The 12,074-nt window shown below is 44.0% G+C and overlaps 1 protein-coding gene across 1 annotated transcript in view; it reads left to right on the top strand.

Annotated features, from left to right (window-relative positions):
* Nucleotides 1-12,074, top strand: part of SNX24 (sorting nexin 24) — a 560,997-nt gene that overhangs the window by 211,176 nt on the left and 337,747 nt on the right. The window contains exon 2 of the mRNA XM_069226930.1: nucleotides 8,979-9,062. Coding sequence (XP_069083031.1) covers nucleotides 8,979-9,062 — 84 coding nt within the window. The remainder of the gene's footprint in view (nucleotides 1-8,978; nucleotides 9,063-12,074) is intronic.

Raw genomic sequence — 12,074 nt, 5'->3', positions numbered from 1 at the left:
GTGCTCGGTTTCTCATTCCTCACCCGCTGCCTTTCTGTTATTCCAGCACCAGGCCGGGACACAGCTCTCTCTATACCCCGAAACCTGATCTAAAGCGCCCCAATATTGCTTTATTGGGGTTCACATGCAACTCTGCTAATGCACCTCCTGCTGTTCTGCAGTGCCCCCTGCTGTTCCACACTCTAATTTCTGTCTGAGGACATGGGGGACCAATTAAATCTATTCTTAGCCATCTGTATGTGGAAGCCACAAGTTACTTGTCAGGACCCAAAGCGTCAAAGGGGTTTTCCCATTCTGTGTATGTGGGAAATGTGTCAGTACATACATGCCCTGGTTCTTTCACTGCTTGTTTCTCTCACCATCTCTTTTTAAGTTGAGCATAGCAGCGCACAAGCACTGCTTTTCTGACATGTTGGTGTCTATGTTGGCTTTTAACCACGCCTACCTCACGCCCATCACTTTCACTCGTACGTGGGCTTGCCTTTCATAAATCTTTTGATGACATTGCTTTACATTTGTCCCACCTTGGGGCGATTTGGTTACCGCCTTGGACATCAACCCTCTTTCATGGATAATTGCACTTTTGCTGATATGTTTGACTTTGAGCAAACTTCTTTTTCCTTTTGTGTCTCTCCTTCGCGCTCATGTCGGCCATGGCGCTTTGAATCATCTCTCTTATGTCAACTGTTTTACTTTTCATTTTCAGTTTATGTGGCAAGAAAAGTCCAGTTAGGAATTTACAATGCTAACAGCTCTAACTCAAGCAAACGCAAGACCCATTCCATTGCTAATGCTTGTTATTCATATCACCTTCCTCACAAATGCTCCACCTTTGATACCGGTACTCCGGGGCAATCGGCTCGCTTTATTCCTCTTGACACATCTGAAAGACCTCATAGGCAGGTGTGTTCTGCTGCTGCATCCTTTTATTGCATGTACTCTCTATTTCATTTGCTCATTGCTTCCACAATTGTTGTAGTGGGAATTCATTTGCAAGTGGAGTTTTTATTCTCCTGATTGATGGTGGCAGACTTTGACATTTCCCAGTGGCATTGGAAGAGTCTGTTGTGCTTTATTATCCACAACTCAAAGGCTACAAGAACAACATATTGAGCGCATTGTTTATCTTCTGTTCGTTTTCCTCTTCGGCCTTACATTCCAATTTTTAGAATGCGCTTAAAACAAATCTTCCAGAAACAGAAAGGTGATTACTAAAATTCTCAAAAGCTGCAGCAGGAAGGCCGCGAGATGCAGTTGGCACCACACGTGTCATCTTCGGGTCACAGCAGAGCTCTTCTTACTAATTGTTTTTGCACACTGTTCGTTGCTGCTTTTGCTTTTAGTGGGTGCAAGGCCTTGGCACATCACTGATGCATCCCTGCTGTTACATCCTGTGCTCTACAACAGTGGTTCCCAACCTGTGGTCCGGGGACCCCTGGGGGTCCGCGAAGCCTCCTCAGGGGGTCCGCGACTGCTTACAAAATTAAATATTATTAACAGATTAGGTACCCATCTTTCAGTAATGACTCAGTGAGGGGTCCCTGGATTCCAATAATGATTCAGTGGGGGTCCCCGGGTTCCAGTACTGATAAAGTGGGGGTCCACAGAAGTCAAAAGGTTGGGAACCACTGCTCTACAAGCATCCGGGATGCACCCCTGCTGTAGATTGCAAGGATTTGTTTATACTCGCGTGCAGCTACTCACGCAGCTACTTTTACCATATGTGCAGAAAGTAGTGCACCCATCCACCAGAAATGAAAGCAAGACTCCAGTCAGCAGCAACGAGCTGTAATAACGCTGTCTGATCTGTACATAGGCGCGGTAATAGACATTTTCGGAAATCCAAGATCCATATCACAATAGTTTATGATGAGTCTGTGAACTTAAATGTGGCTCAAGTCAAAGAATGAATAATTGTCAATAATAATTTATGCTCAAAATGTCTTCCTCTGTGACTTCACTAGCCAGGTGACGTTTTTGGTAATGTGTAGCCTTTATAACTTCAATCAACACTGCATCCAGCCCATCATATCTGATCGAATTCCATCACAAAAATCCAGCACTGATTCCAAGGTGTCTTTTCAGACCACTTAATAATCCTTCCTAGAACTCTTCTGCTGCTGCTTTTAATTTCATGCAACACAAAACCTATTAACATACAAACTCATCCGCTTAATTATGGTCTGGTTGCCACTCTTCAACAAAGTCCTGCTTATCCGTCCAGACAGCTTGCACCACAAATCTGAGGACAAATTAATCGCTGAGTTCAACATGCATGAATTCACCGCCAGGTTCAACACAATACCATCAGAATTTATGGAAATGCTCTCTTCTTTGCTTTTCTATTAGTCAGAGCTAAGGTCTCTGCCTCATGGTACTCTCAAGACGTAGCAACATCACAAAATAAAATGATGGATGGAGTGGTGAAACTTTTCAGACACTCACCCCCAGTCAGCCAGTCACAGATCTAGGTTTAAAACAACTTTATTTTGCTCAACAAGTCACCCCAGGTCACCCCAGTTTGGACCCACCCATATGCATATCAGTCTTAACTCTGCTCCCCAGGGGAACAGTCCACCCCGAACTGCCAAGTCAGGTCCTCCCTGGACCAGAAACAAGCATCCTGGGACCGCTTTTGGGGTATCACCCCTCATCAGCCAAGGTACCTTGAATCCAGTGACAGTGGGCAAGGGACCCACATCTGGGCATACCTTTACCACTTAGGGCAGACATAGAAACCGAACAAGATGATGCATGGTGTGCTGAAACCTTTAAAACACTCACCCCCCTGTCACAGATCCGGGTTAAATCCATCATTATTTTGCTCACTATGCCACCCTAGTTTGGACTCAGCCATATGCAAATCAGTCTTGACCCTATTCTCCATGGGACCAGTCCAGGCCGAACTGCCAGGCTAGGTCCTCCCTGTACCGGAAACCAGCATCAAGGGACCCCCTCCCCCACACTGGACATTTACCTAGCAAGAAAGCACTTGCTAACTAACCAGTAAAAAGTGCTCCAGTTAGATACATGTTTTGTGCAATCTGTGGACTGTTGTTGGGCCCCAGTACAAGGGGTTCCCAGGGCTGAGATCAGCCCAGGGAAGGGGCCCGCGATACCCCCTTCCACTCAAAAAAGAATGTTTTATATGGCTGAACTCCGGGGGATGGGGTCCCCAGGGCTGAAATCAGCTGGCAGAGGGGGGCCGTGCCAGCATTTCCTCCATTTATTGAAGGCCTGGCCCCAGGGTATGGCATCCCGGGGAAGAGATCGGCCCAGGGAGGGGGGCCACCCCCCCGTGGAATCGTAGTGGGCCCCGGGTGAAAGGGTCCCCAGGGCCAAAATCAGCTGGGGGGGCACGCAGCCTCTCTCCTCTACACTAGACATTTACCCAACAAGGTAGCACTTACTAACTAACCAGTAGAATAGTAGAAGGTGCTCCAGTTATATAGCAATTTTGTGCAAACTGTGGACTCTTGTTGAATAAAGGAGCAGGTGAGCTTTCATTCTGGCCACGATGCTCATTTCACAGAAATTAAACCTCAACAGGAAGCACATACAAATATAAACATGGCAGGTGCCCCAGTTTAAGCTCCACTTCTGGAACGAACATATGTTCCTAACTCATTGGCTTTGCAAAGCAAGTGTGCTTGCTCTGCAATTCCATGTTGAAAAACGATCTGAAATCCTCTGTGGCGGTGAATGCATCTTTCATCTATTGGAGTGCACACAGACACTCCCCACCCACATAGATCCCGCTCACACACAGACACTCTCACAACCACTCTCACACCCAAACTCTCACACCTATTCTCACACGCAGAGAGACAGGCTCTGTGGCCAACTCCTGTTGCACATGGTCTTTGGCCATACGCAGTGTGAGGTTGTGTGGTTAGGGGGATTGGCCGCAGAGGCTGGACGCAGGTGAGGCCCTGCAGCCAACTCCTGCTGTTCACGGCCTAAGGTCGTGCGCAGCACAAGGTTGAGCAGTTATAGGGGGTTGGCCGCAGGCACTGCGGGCGATCCCCACCACACAAGGCCAAAAAAGGCTTGAAGAAGACAGTATTGCTAAATAAGGTTGAAGTGATATTATAGTTAGATATGGTAATAATATATTAGTTCACAATAAAAAAAGAACCTCCAAGATTCATTGAAAAAAAGGTTAAAGTGACATAGTGTTTTTGTAAGTTAAAAATGTTCAGTTTTAACTAACATTTTCACTTAACTGACATTCACCAGTGATAGTTTACTGCGCTAACTAGAACTTGTTTCCCCACCATGCCAAGTCTTGTAATCAGTAATGTAATTTGAGATGTTATCAGTGAGATCATCAATGATGTAATTGAACTTGTCATGAGTGATGCAATCTACAAGGTCATAAGCAGAGCCAGTTTTAGTTTACTGAGCTAACTATAACTTGTGACTGCTTCAGTGAAATTACTATATGAGAAATGTCATATCTGACCTTCTTCTGTATCCTGACAAATCTTCAGCCTAACTCGCTGTAGAAACCCTGGTGGCAATGGGGGTTTGAGGTCACTAGCAATGATATTATGAAATGAGCTATCAAGATTTAAATCCATAGAGATTTACATTTTGGCAGTTTGTGTGCCTAACATGTGCGTGATAAGAACACCACAGACTTACGCTTTGTATTTATTAGGTCTAAGGTTTCTGGTCAGAACCTATGTTTTTTTGTGGCTCGCAGCTACTATTCAGCTTAAGAGCTTGTTCTTATGATGGCGTGGTAATTAGCAGTACTGTCGTCTTCAAGCCTATTTGGAAAAATTAGTTTAATTAATCCTTTGACCAGGCAACCTAATTTGTTTTTTGCCCTGACTAGGCTTATATTTGTAATTGTATAAAAAGATAATTTGTTACCAAACGTTTTTCACATTATAATGGTGCAATTGGAAACTCACATTTTTCCAACTCGATGGCTTCATAGCGTTATTGGCTTTCTCACAACTTTCCAACTTAGAAATTGACTCTGAGGTTTCCATGCATAGAAACTGTATTTAATTTACTTCACGTTGGTGATAGGGACACCGACGTACAACTGATAAACTGGTTGGAAGACCTACCGTTACTGGGCAGCCATCTTGTTCTTTCCTTGAACACATTAAAAATGCACTTATCGTCTCCATCTTGTGTTCAAGCTGCACTTGTCACAAAGGGTGGTAACCCGTTTCTGCTACTATAAATAGAATTTGGACATCACATAGCTTAGAGTAGGTTATGTTGACGTTTGGAGAGAGTGAGGGAAGTTACAGTGCCCACTAACGAGGAATGGAAAGCTGTTCTCTGTGATAGTCTGAGCAAACATTTGAGTATGTTGCTAAGTCTGAAAATTGTTCGTCTGTGAAACAACTGCCCATGGGGAGCCAGCCTTATGTCAATAGTGTCTATCATATCTGAGGGTTGCGATGTTTAAATAACTGTAACATTATTAATTTAGTAAGCACACATTCTAGTGCCATTGACTACATACATATACGTTTTAGTATTATCTGTAGGGACAGGCTAGATAGTATTGTTACACTATTCCCCTGCTCATTCTCATGTTTTATCCCCCATTCTTTCCTCTTTACTTTGGCAGTTTTGTCGAGGTGAACCAATTTCCTGCTATTGTTGTTGCGTCGGTGCCTGCAGTAGCTCAGTTTAATTAGTGCGGGACTGAACCCAATTTTGTAAATGCAAATTCGTGTCAGTGGGGAAGGCCCGTCACTCAGTTCTCCTCACCCTGTGACACCAAAGCCCGCGCCGACATCTTGAGTGCTGGGATCTCGGTAAGTGGCCCTGCAATCAATGCTGAAATCTGAAGCAGTGGACATGGTTTCTGAATGGAAAGGGCTGGCTGTACAATACACGCCCCGCGAGGCGCATGTCACTTACATGACCCAGGCCGGGGCTTGAGCCAAATCAGATAATAAGCTACAGGCCTAAATATAATCCTGTTTTAGAGGGGGTTTAAAGATTGCCAGGGCAATAGATCCTTTTTATAACACTACTGGGACCAGATAAAAGGTCCCAATAAACAGAATGACCCTTCAGCCAAAATAACTTAAAGAGGGCGACATGTTTTGTGGGACGTGGGTAAATGCGCTGTAAACTTTGAATGTCAGGAAAACAAAAATAATGTATACATTTGTTTCCACGAAGGTGTGTGTCGGTACTAATCACTTACAAATTAAGTATAACATAATCAGTTACTTTTTGATGCATCAGACAAATTCCACGGATTGTGAAGGAAGCTAGTACAACACACTGATCCCTGCTGTTGTCCTGGAATTGGTGTGAAAAGTAATAACATATGTCCTGCTTGTCACTTCACTGGCTGAGACCCACTTAACGCACCAAAGTGCCAGAGAGTCTTGGATCAAGTTATCCTTGGCTGTCCTAATCCATGTAAAAGTAATTCCTTTGGGATCCTGCAAACATTTCGAAGACACAGAAACTTCCTTTTCGCCATCCACTTTCTCTGTGAGTAAATACTGTGGCACAGAAACCATTATGTGTGATTTCAGTGGTAGGATATCTTCATCACAGTTCCACGTGGATCTTCAGCATTTGATGAACATATTTCAAATTGAATTATTTGACACTGAGATCATGTTCCCTCGTAGATGCCCTCCTTGTCGAGTAACCCAGGAAGTTCCAGTGTTCGATTCTATCCTCCCAAAGATCCAGAGTTATGAAGAGATTTTGACACTGGCACTACCAAGCCTGTGTCTTTGCTCTGATGGCCCATCTAGCCACTGCCTAGGCCTCTAAGATCTAGAGCTAGTGTGCACAGCATATTTAACTTTTCACAAGAGCCCAATCCAACTTGTACTCATTGACTCCCAAAATGGCTCAGATTCTGCTACTCAACTTAAGAGAACACAAGAGGTGCGCTCATTTGATCAGCTGGTGCGGTTTCCTCATTTACACTCCACCTTCCTCATACAGACAGTATAGTTGGCGTTGTCAGAGTTTTTTGCCAATCATTGGGGCGTCAGAGATACCCTCGATGAGTTACTTTGTGTGGCAAATGTATTCTGGTAGTTCCACTGTTTGTGGTGGAACCAAGAGACCTGAGTTCTAATCTCATTATGTGAAGGTGACATATTACTCCATCCCCTCTTTCACCTTAGTGAATTATATATTAAAAAAGGTGTATTTAAAAGCTGATCACTTACGTTCCACTTCGTCTATACAAAGGAATTCTAACGTTACTTAGCTGTGTAGAGAATGAATTCTAAATAGAACGTCCTTCCAGGTCGCTTCTTTTCTTTTTTTCGAGCTTAATTCTTTAAGGTTTGTATCTAATTATGTAAGGGACCGGTTGGTGCGCAAATTCTATAATTTACAAATGCAGATTCCCACCAGTGATTACCAAGGTGTGATTTTTAACTTGTGAATGGATTAATTCATACTTAAATGGGTGCTCGTGTGGCAGGTTGTCCATGAGAGTAAATCTGCGCACATTGGTTGATTTTGGGCATTCTAGTTCGGGGCACATGACAAAGCCGCTGGTCACCCGCAAACTCCCATGATTATGAGTAGTTCCGAAGGAACAAAAATAAAAACTTAAACCGTGCAATTGTACATATGTGTTAGATTTCCACGTACAGAATTGTAGATTTGTGTAAATGTCTAGGCGAGTGAAGACGCCTGGGACTTTACAATAGTTATGTTTTTCTAAAATTACTACAGAGATTTCCATGCAAGTCTGACATTTGTGCAGCTCATAGGCAGACTGTTAGAGGTAGAAATGTCCTATATTCCCGCCCAGACCAGGGACTGTTGTGTCCATAGACCGGTGTTGCAGCCACAGTAAAGAGCCACCCGCAGGAGGCATGAAAGAGCTTTGCTGTGCACAAGACAAATGCAAATGTGGTACTTTGCTGGACGGCAGAGAACGCATATGGACAAAAATTAATGTTTACTTTTGGCCTCTGTAATCCTCGCATCGCTGCTGTCTCTCATCTTTGTGACGCGGTCCCTGCAGTGGTATTGGTTGTTTGTAACCAAATATTTTATCAACGTATATTTATAAGGTACTGCTTTTTGTCATTGCAATTTCACGATTACCCTACGATACGTCCCCAATTTACTGTCCCTTTTTTCCAAACTGTTCTTTAGTTGCAGCGAATTATTTTGTAGTGTATGGATAGCACAGTTTTTAATTGTGAATTTCAATTAGAACACAGGGGATCAGCACATCTACAGGAAATTAAGTACCCATCACGCCTTTTTTTTTTAACACAATTAACGATGCAAGAGCCAATAATATTCATTTCATGGGTTTAGGAGCTCCTTGCTGTATTGTTGCACACCTGTTTTTTGGCCCTGACCCTGCGACATTGGAGTCACGAAAGGGTCATGTTAGAGGCCACTAATTAGAGCATGCTGGGAGTTTCCCTGCTCTGGCCTTTCAACCTCTATCAGGCTGCTGGCCGGAGCAGCAGCGCGAGCTGTCATAGGCATCATGCTAAGAAAACGGGCCCGTACCACATCCTCCCCCTAGTGAGGAGGCAGCGCGCTCCCAGCTGAGCCAGAGATGAATATGCAGGTTAGGCGGAAATTAACCTGCGCCTGCACCCTTTGTATTCATTGCCTCGTAGAAGACACACCGTACATCTTCCTGTTTCACCGCCTACGCCGTTTGAATAGCTGTTTATGAAAAGAACTATAATAGAATGAGGACATATTGTGGTGGTTTAAAAGCAAAGGTCATGCATGTGAGAGAGCCCCCCCCCCCCCCTTGTATTCCCATATTTGCTGAACATACTTGTTAGGCCAGAGTTTAGTCAGTCATCATTAATCAATGCTGTTCTCCTGGGCCTCTGAGCCCACTGTTTTTTTTTTTCTGGATCATCCACCATAATTAAAGGGTCGAGATACATCATGGTCACAAAAGTAACACGCCAGAAACAGGGGTTTGTGAATGAATGCTGATGATAAATATTTTTTTTTCTTCTTTTATGTTTCAGGTATTTAAAATTGAGGTCCTTGTAAGTGGAAGGAAACATTTTGTCGAAAAAAGATACAGTGAATTTCACGCTCTTCATAAAAAGGTATGTTCTGGTGCCTGTCTTTGCAGAGTTGTGTTGCTGTCTTTCTCTTTTTTGAGGTGGAATGTGCTTCTTTGCTGAAACGTTGTCAGCTAAGCTAAATGCTAATGATTGTGCCCAGCCTCCAATGTTATAGCTGTGTACAGATAGCACCTGAGTAGGTCATGTTTGCTAATGAATTTCAGATAACCTTAACCCACTTTGAAGAAGCAAGACCCCCCTGCCTTGTAACTGTAGTCCCAATGTGGCTCACAGGAACTCTACGCCAGATATCGTTCATCCCTGCTAATCATGCGAAAGTATTCTCCTCTAATGCTTGCAGAGGACCGCTGTGGCTTCACGTCATCGAAATGTTATTGGCTGTCTGCTGAGTACCACTTGGCTCCACCTTTGCCCTTTCTGAGCAGCTAAGCCCCATTCCACTGCTGATACTCCCCGCCCCATTTTATGTGGCTGAAGCTGACTCGTCTGTCTTATGTGAGGCAGTGATCTAGAACAAGATGGCTCAGTTTTGATTAAAGTTGGAGAAGGAAGGTGGCTGTCTACTTTTGAAATGTTGTTTTACCACTGTTTCATGTGAGACAGGTCCTCATATGTTCACTGTTATAATGTAGCCTTATAGCCTGCTGCTGGCCCTAAACCCGAGTTCCTATAATGAGGGAGAGGGCCTTTAACAACCGGTATAGCCTGAGGCAGAAGGACTATAAAGCTATTAGAACATTCCTCCCACTAAAAGTAGAATATTCTAAATTAAAAAAATGAGAAATGTTAGACCTGACATCATTAGGGTGGTCTTACCCCAGATTTTCGGCCTTATTCACTTATTTGTCTTACACTCTTTTTGTTGGCCTTAGGACTCCGAACTCTTTAGCACTGCTAACCAGTGCTAAACTGCATGTGTTTCTCCCCTAAATCATGGTAACATTGGTGTGTCCACTATTGGCATATTACTTTTGCATGTAAGTCCCTTGTAAAGTGGTATACCACATACCCAGGGCCTGTCAGTTTAATGCTGCCAGTGGCAACACAAAAGGATGATGGACGGAGTGCTGAAATGTTTCAAACACTCACCCCCAGTCACAGATCTAGGTTTAATTCATAGTTCTTTTGCCTACCATGCCACCCAAGTTGGAACCCAGCCATATGCAAATCAGTCTTGACCCTGTTCCCCATGGGAACAGTCCAGCCCGTTCTGCCAGGCCAGGTCCTCCCTGGACCGGAAACAAGCATCCTGGGACCGGTTGCAGGGTATCACCCTTCATCAGCCAGGCTAGCTTGAATTCAGTGGCACAGTGAGCATGGGACCCATTTCTGGGCATACCCTTCCTACTTAAGGCAATTTCAGCAACACAATAGGATGATGGGCGGAGTGCTGAAACTTTTCAACACACACACCCTAGGTCACAGATCCAGGTTTATTCTCACAGATCTGTGACTGGGGGTGAGATTTTGAAAAGTTTCAACACTCCGTCCATCACCCTTTTGTGTTGCTAAAATTAAATGCTGCCAGTGGGCTGCAGCACTGATTGTGCCACCCACCTAAGTAGCCCTGCAAGCATGTCTCAGGTCTGCCACTGCAGCCCTGCTTTCCTTTGCCACTTGCTACTTTTCTTCAACATGAGCGGCCTTGACAAACATCGCCACTCGCATCTGTGGACTATCGGGAGCAGCCCTGCTTCACTTTGCCACACGCTCCTTTCAAGTCAACCTGAGCCACTTTTCCAAACTGTGCTGCTTACACTTGTGAACCGTCTGGAACGGCCCCGCTTTTCTTTGCTGCTCGCTCCTTTCAAGTGAGCTGCGCACAGCTTCCTGAGAAGAGCTCAACCCAGATAGTACCAGAGTCCATAAAGATATCACGCATGGGTCTTGAGAAGTACTCCGGCACCACCTCTCAGTTCTCTACATTTGGTCATTAACCTTGCTTTATTTTCTGAACCTGCACAGTAAAAATTTTGCTATTTACAAAGTTGGTTCTGTGTTGTGTTGAACTTAAATTAACCAGATAAATAAGCCTTTTTTTCTACATCCGTGTGGAGTCTCTTTTTGTGGTGTACCTCCTGTGATTATTGTGTGTGTGCTGCACAAATACTTCACACATTGCCCTCTAAGTTAGGCCTTCCTGCTCTGCGCCAAGCTACCAGTGGGTGAGCACAGGCTAACTTAAGTCATGTAATTGACTTGCCCTGACTAGAATTGATGTCCCTACTTCAACGGGGTGCATACTTCTGCCAACTAGAGACCTCATTTCTAATAAGAAACAAGAAGGCAAACATTGGACTATTGGTGCTCTTTGCATATATCAGCCATTATAAGCCAGGAGCTACTCCATTGTCTTCAATGGAGCGCTCATCATTCCAATATTCTAATATAGCCTTTGGCTCTGGCCTTTAACAAGGGAGCATGACTTTAATTGCTGGTATAGCCCAGCTACGATGGGCTATAAGGCTATTAGAACATTCCAAAACTAGAGGGCAGAATGTTCTAATAAATAAAACAAAGTCCTCATGGAGCCCTAGGGGATTTCAATCCCCTTGGGCTCCGTGAGGCCTTTGTTCACAGCTGTTGCTGTGAACAAAGAACATGGGAATGTTGACGCTCTGGGCTTTTACCAGCCACTAAAAGCCCTGAGCACTACATTGTCTCCAATGGAGCTCTCAACATTCCAATGTTCTAATATGAGTTATCATTGTTCATTATTAATATGAATCATATGGTTAACCCACGCATGGCTCTTTGCACATACTCCCACAACCATGGTAATTCTGTCTTGTTCCTTCAGAATTTTGAACTTTTAGGATTCTAAACATCCTCAGAGACACAATCCAAGAGCATTGAATGGGTCAGAAATACTGTTCTAAAATAGTGACACTGCATTGTTTTTAATTTTACTGAGCACCTGCTTTATTCATTGTAAGTCCTTGAACATTAATAAAGTCTTATAACCATTATCAGCCAACCTACCACCACAGCACTGTGTTTTTGAATTAATTTGAAAGCTTGTGCACTCCCCTA

This window comes from Pleurodeles waltl, chromosome 1_1 (genome assembly GCF_031143425.1).
Source record: "Pleurodeles waltl isolate 20211129_DDA chromosome 1_1, aPleWal1.hap1.20221129, whole genome shotgun sequence".
NCBI classification, from domain to species: Eukaryota; Metazoa; Chordata; class Amphibia; order Caudata; family Salamandridae; genus Pleurodeles; species Pleurodeles waltl.
This window is presented reverse-complemented; position numbering and strand designations above follow the sequence as displayed.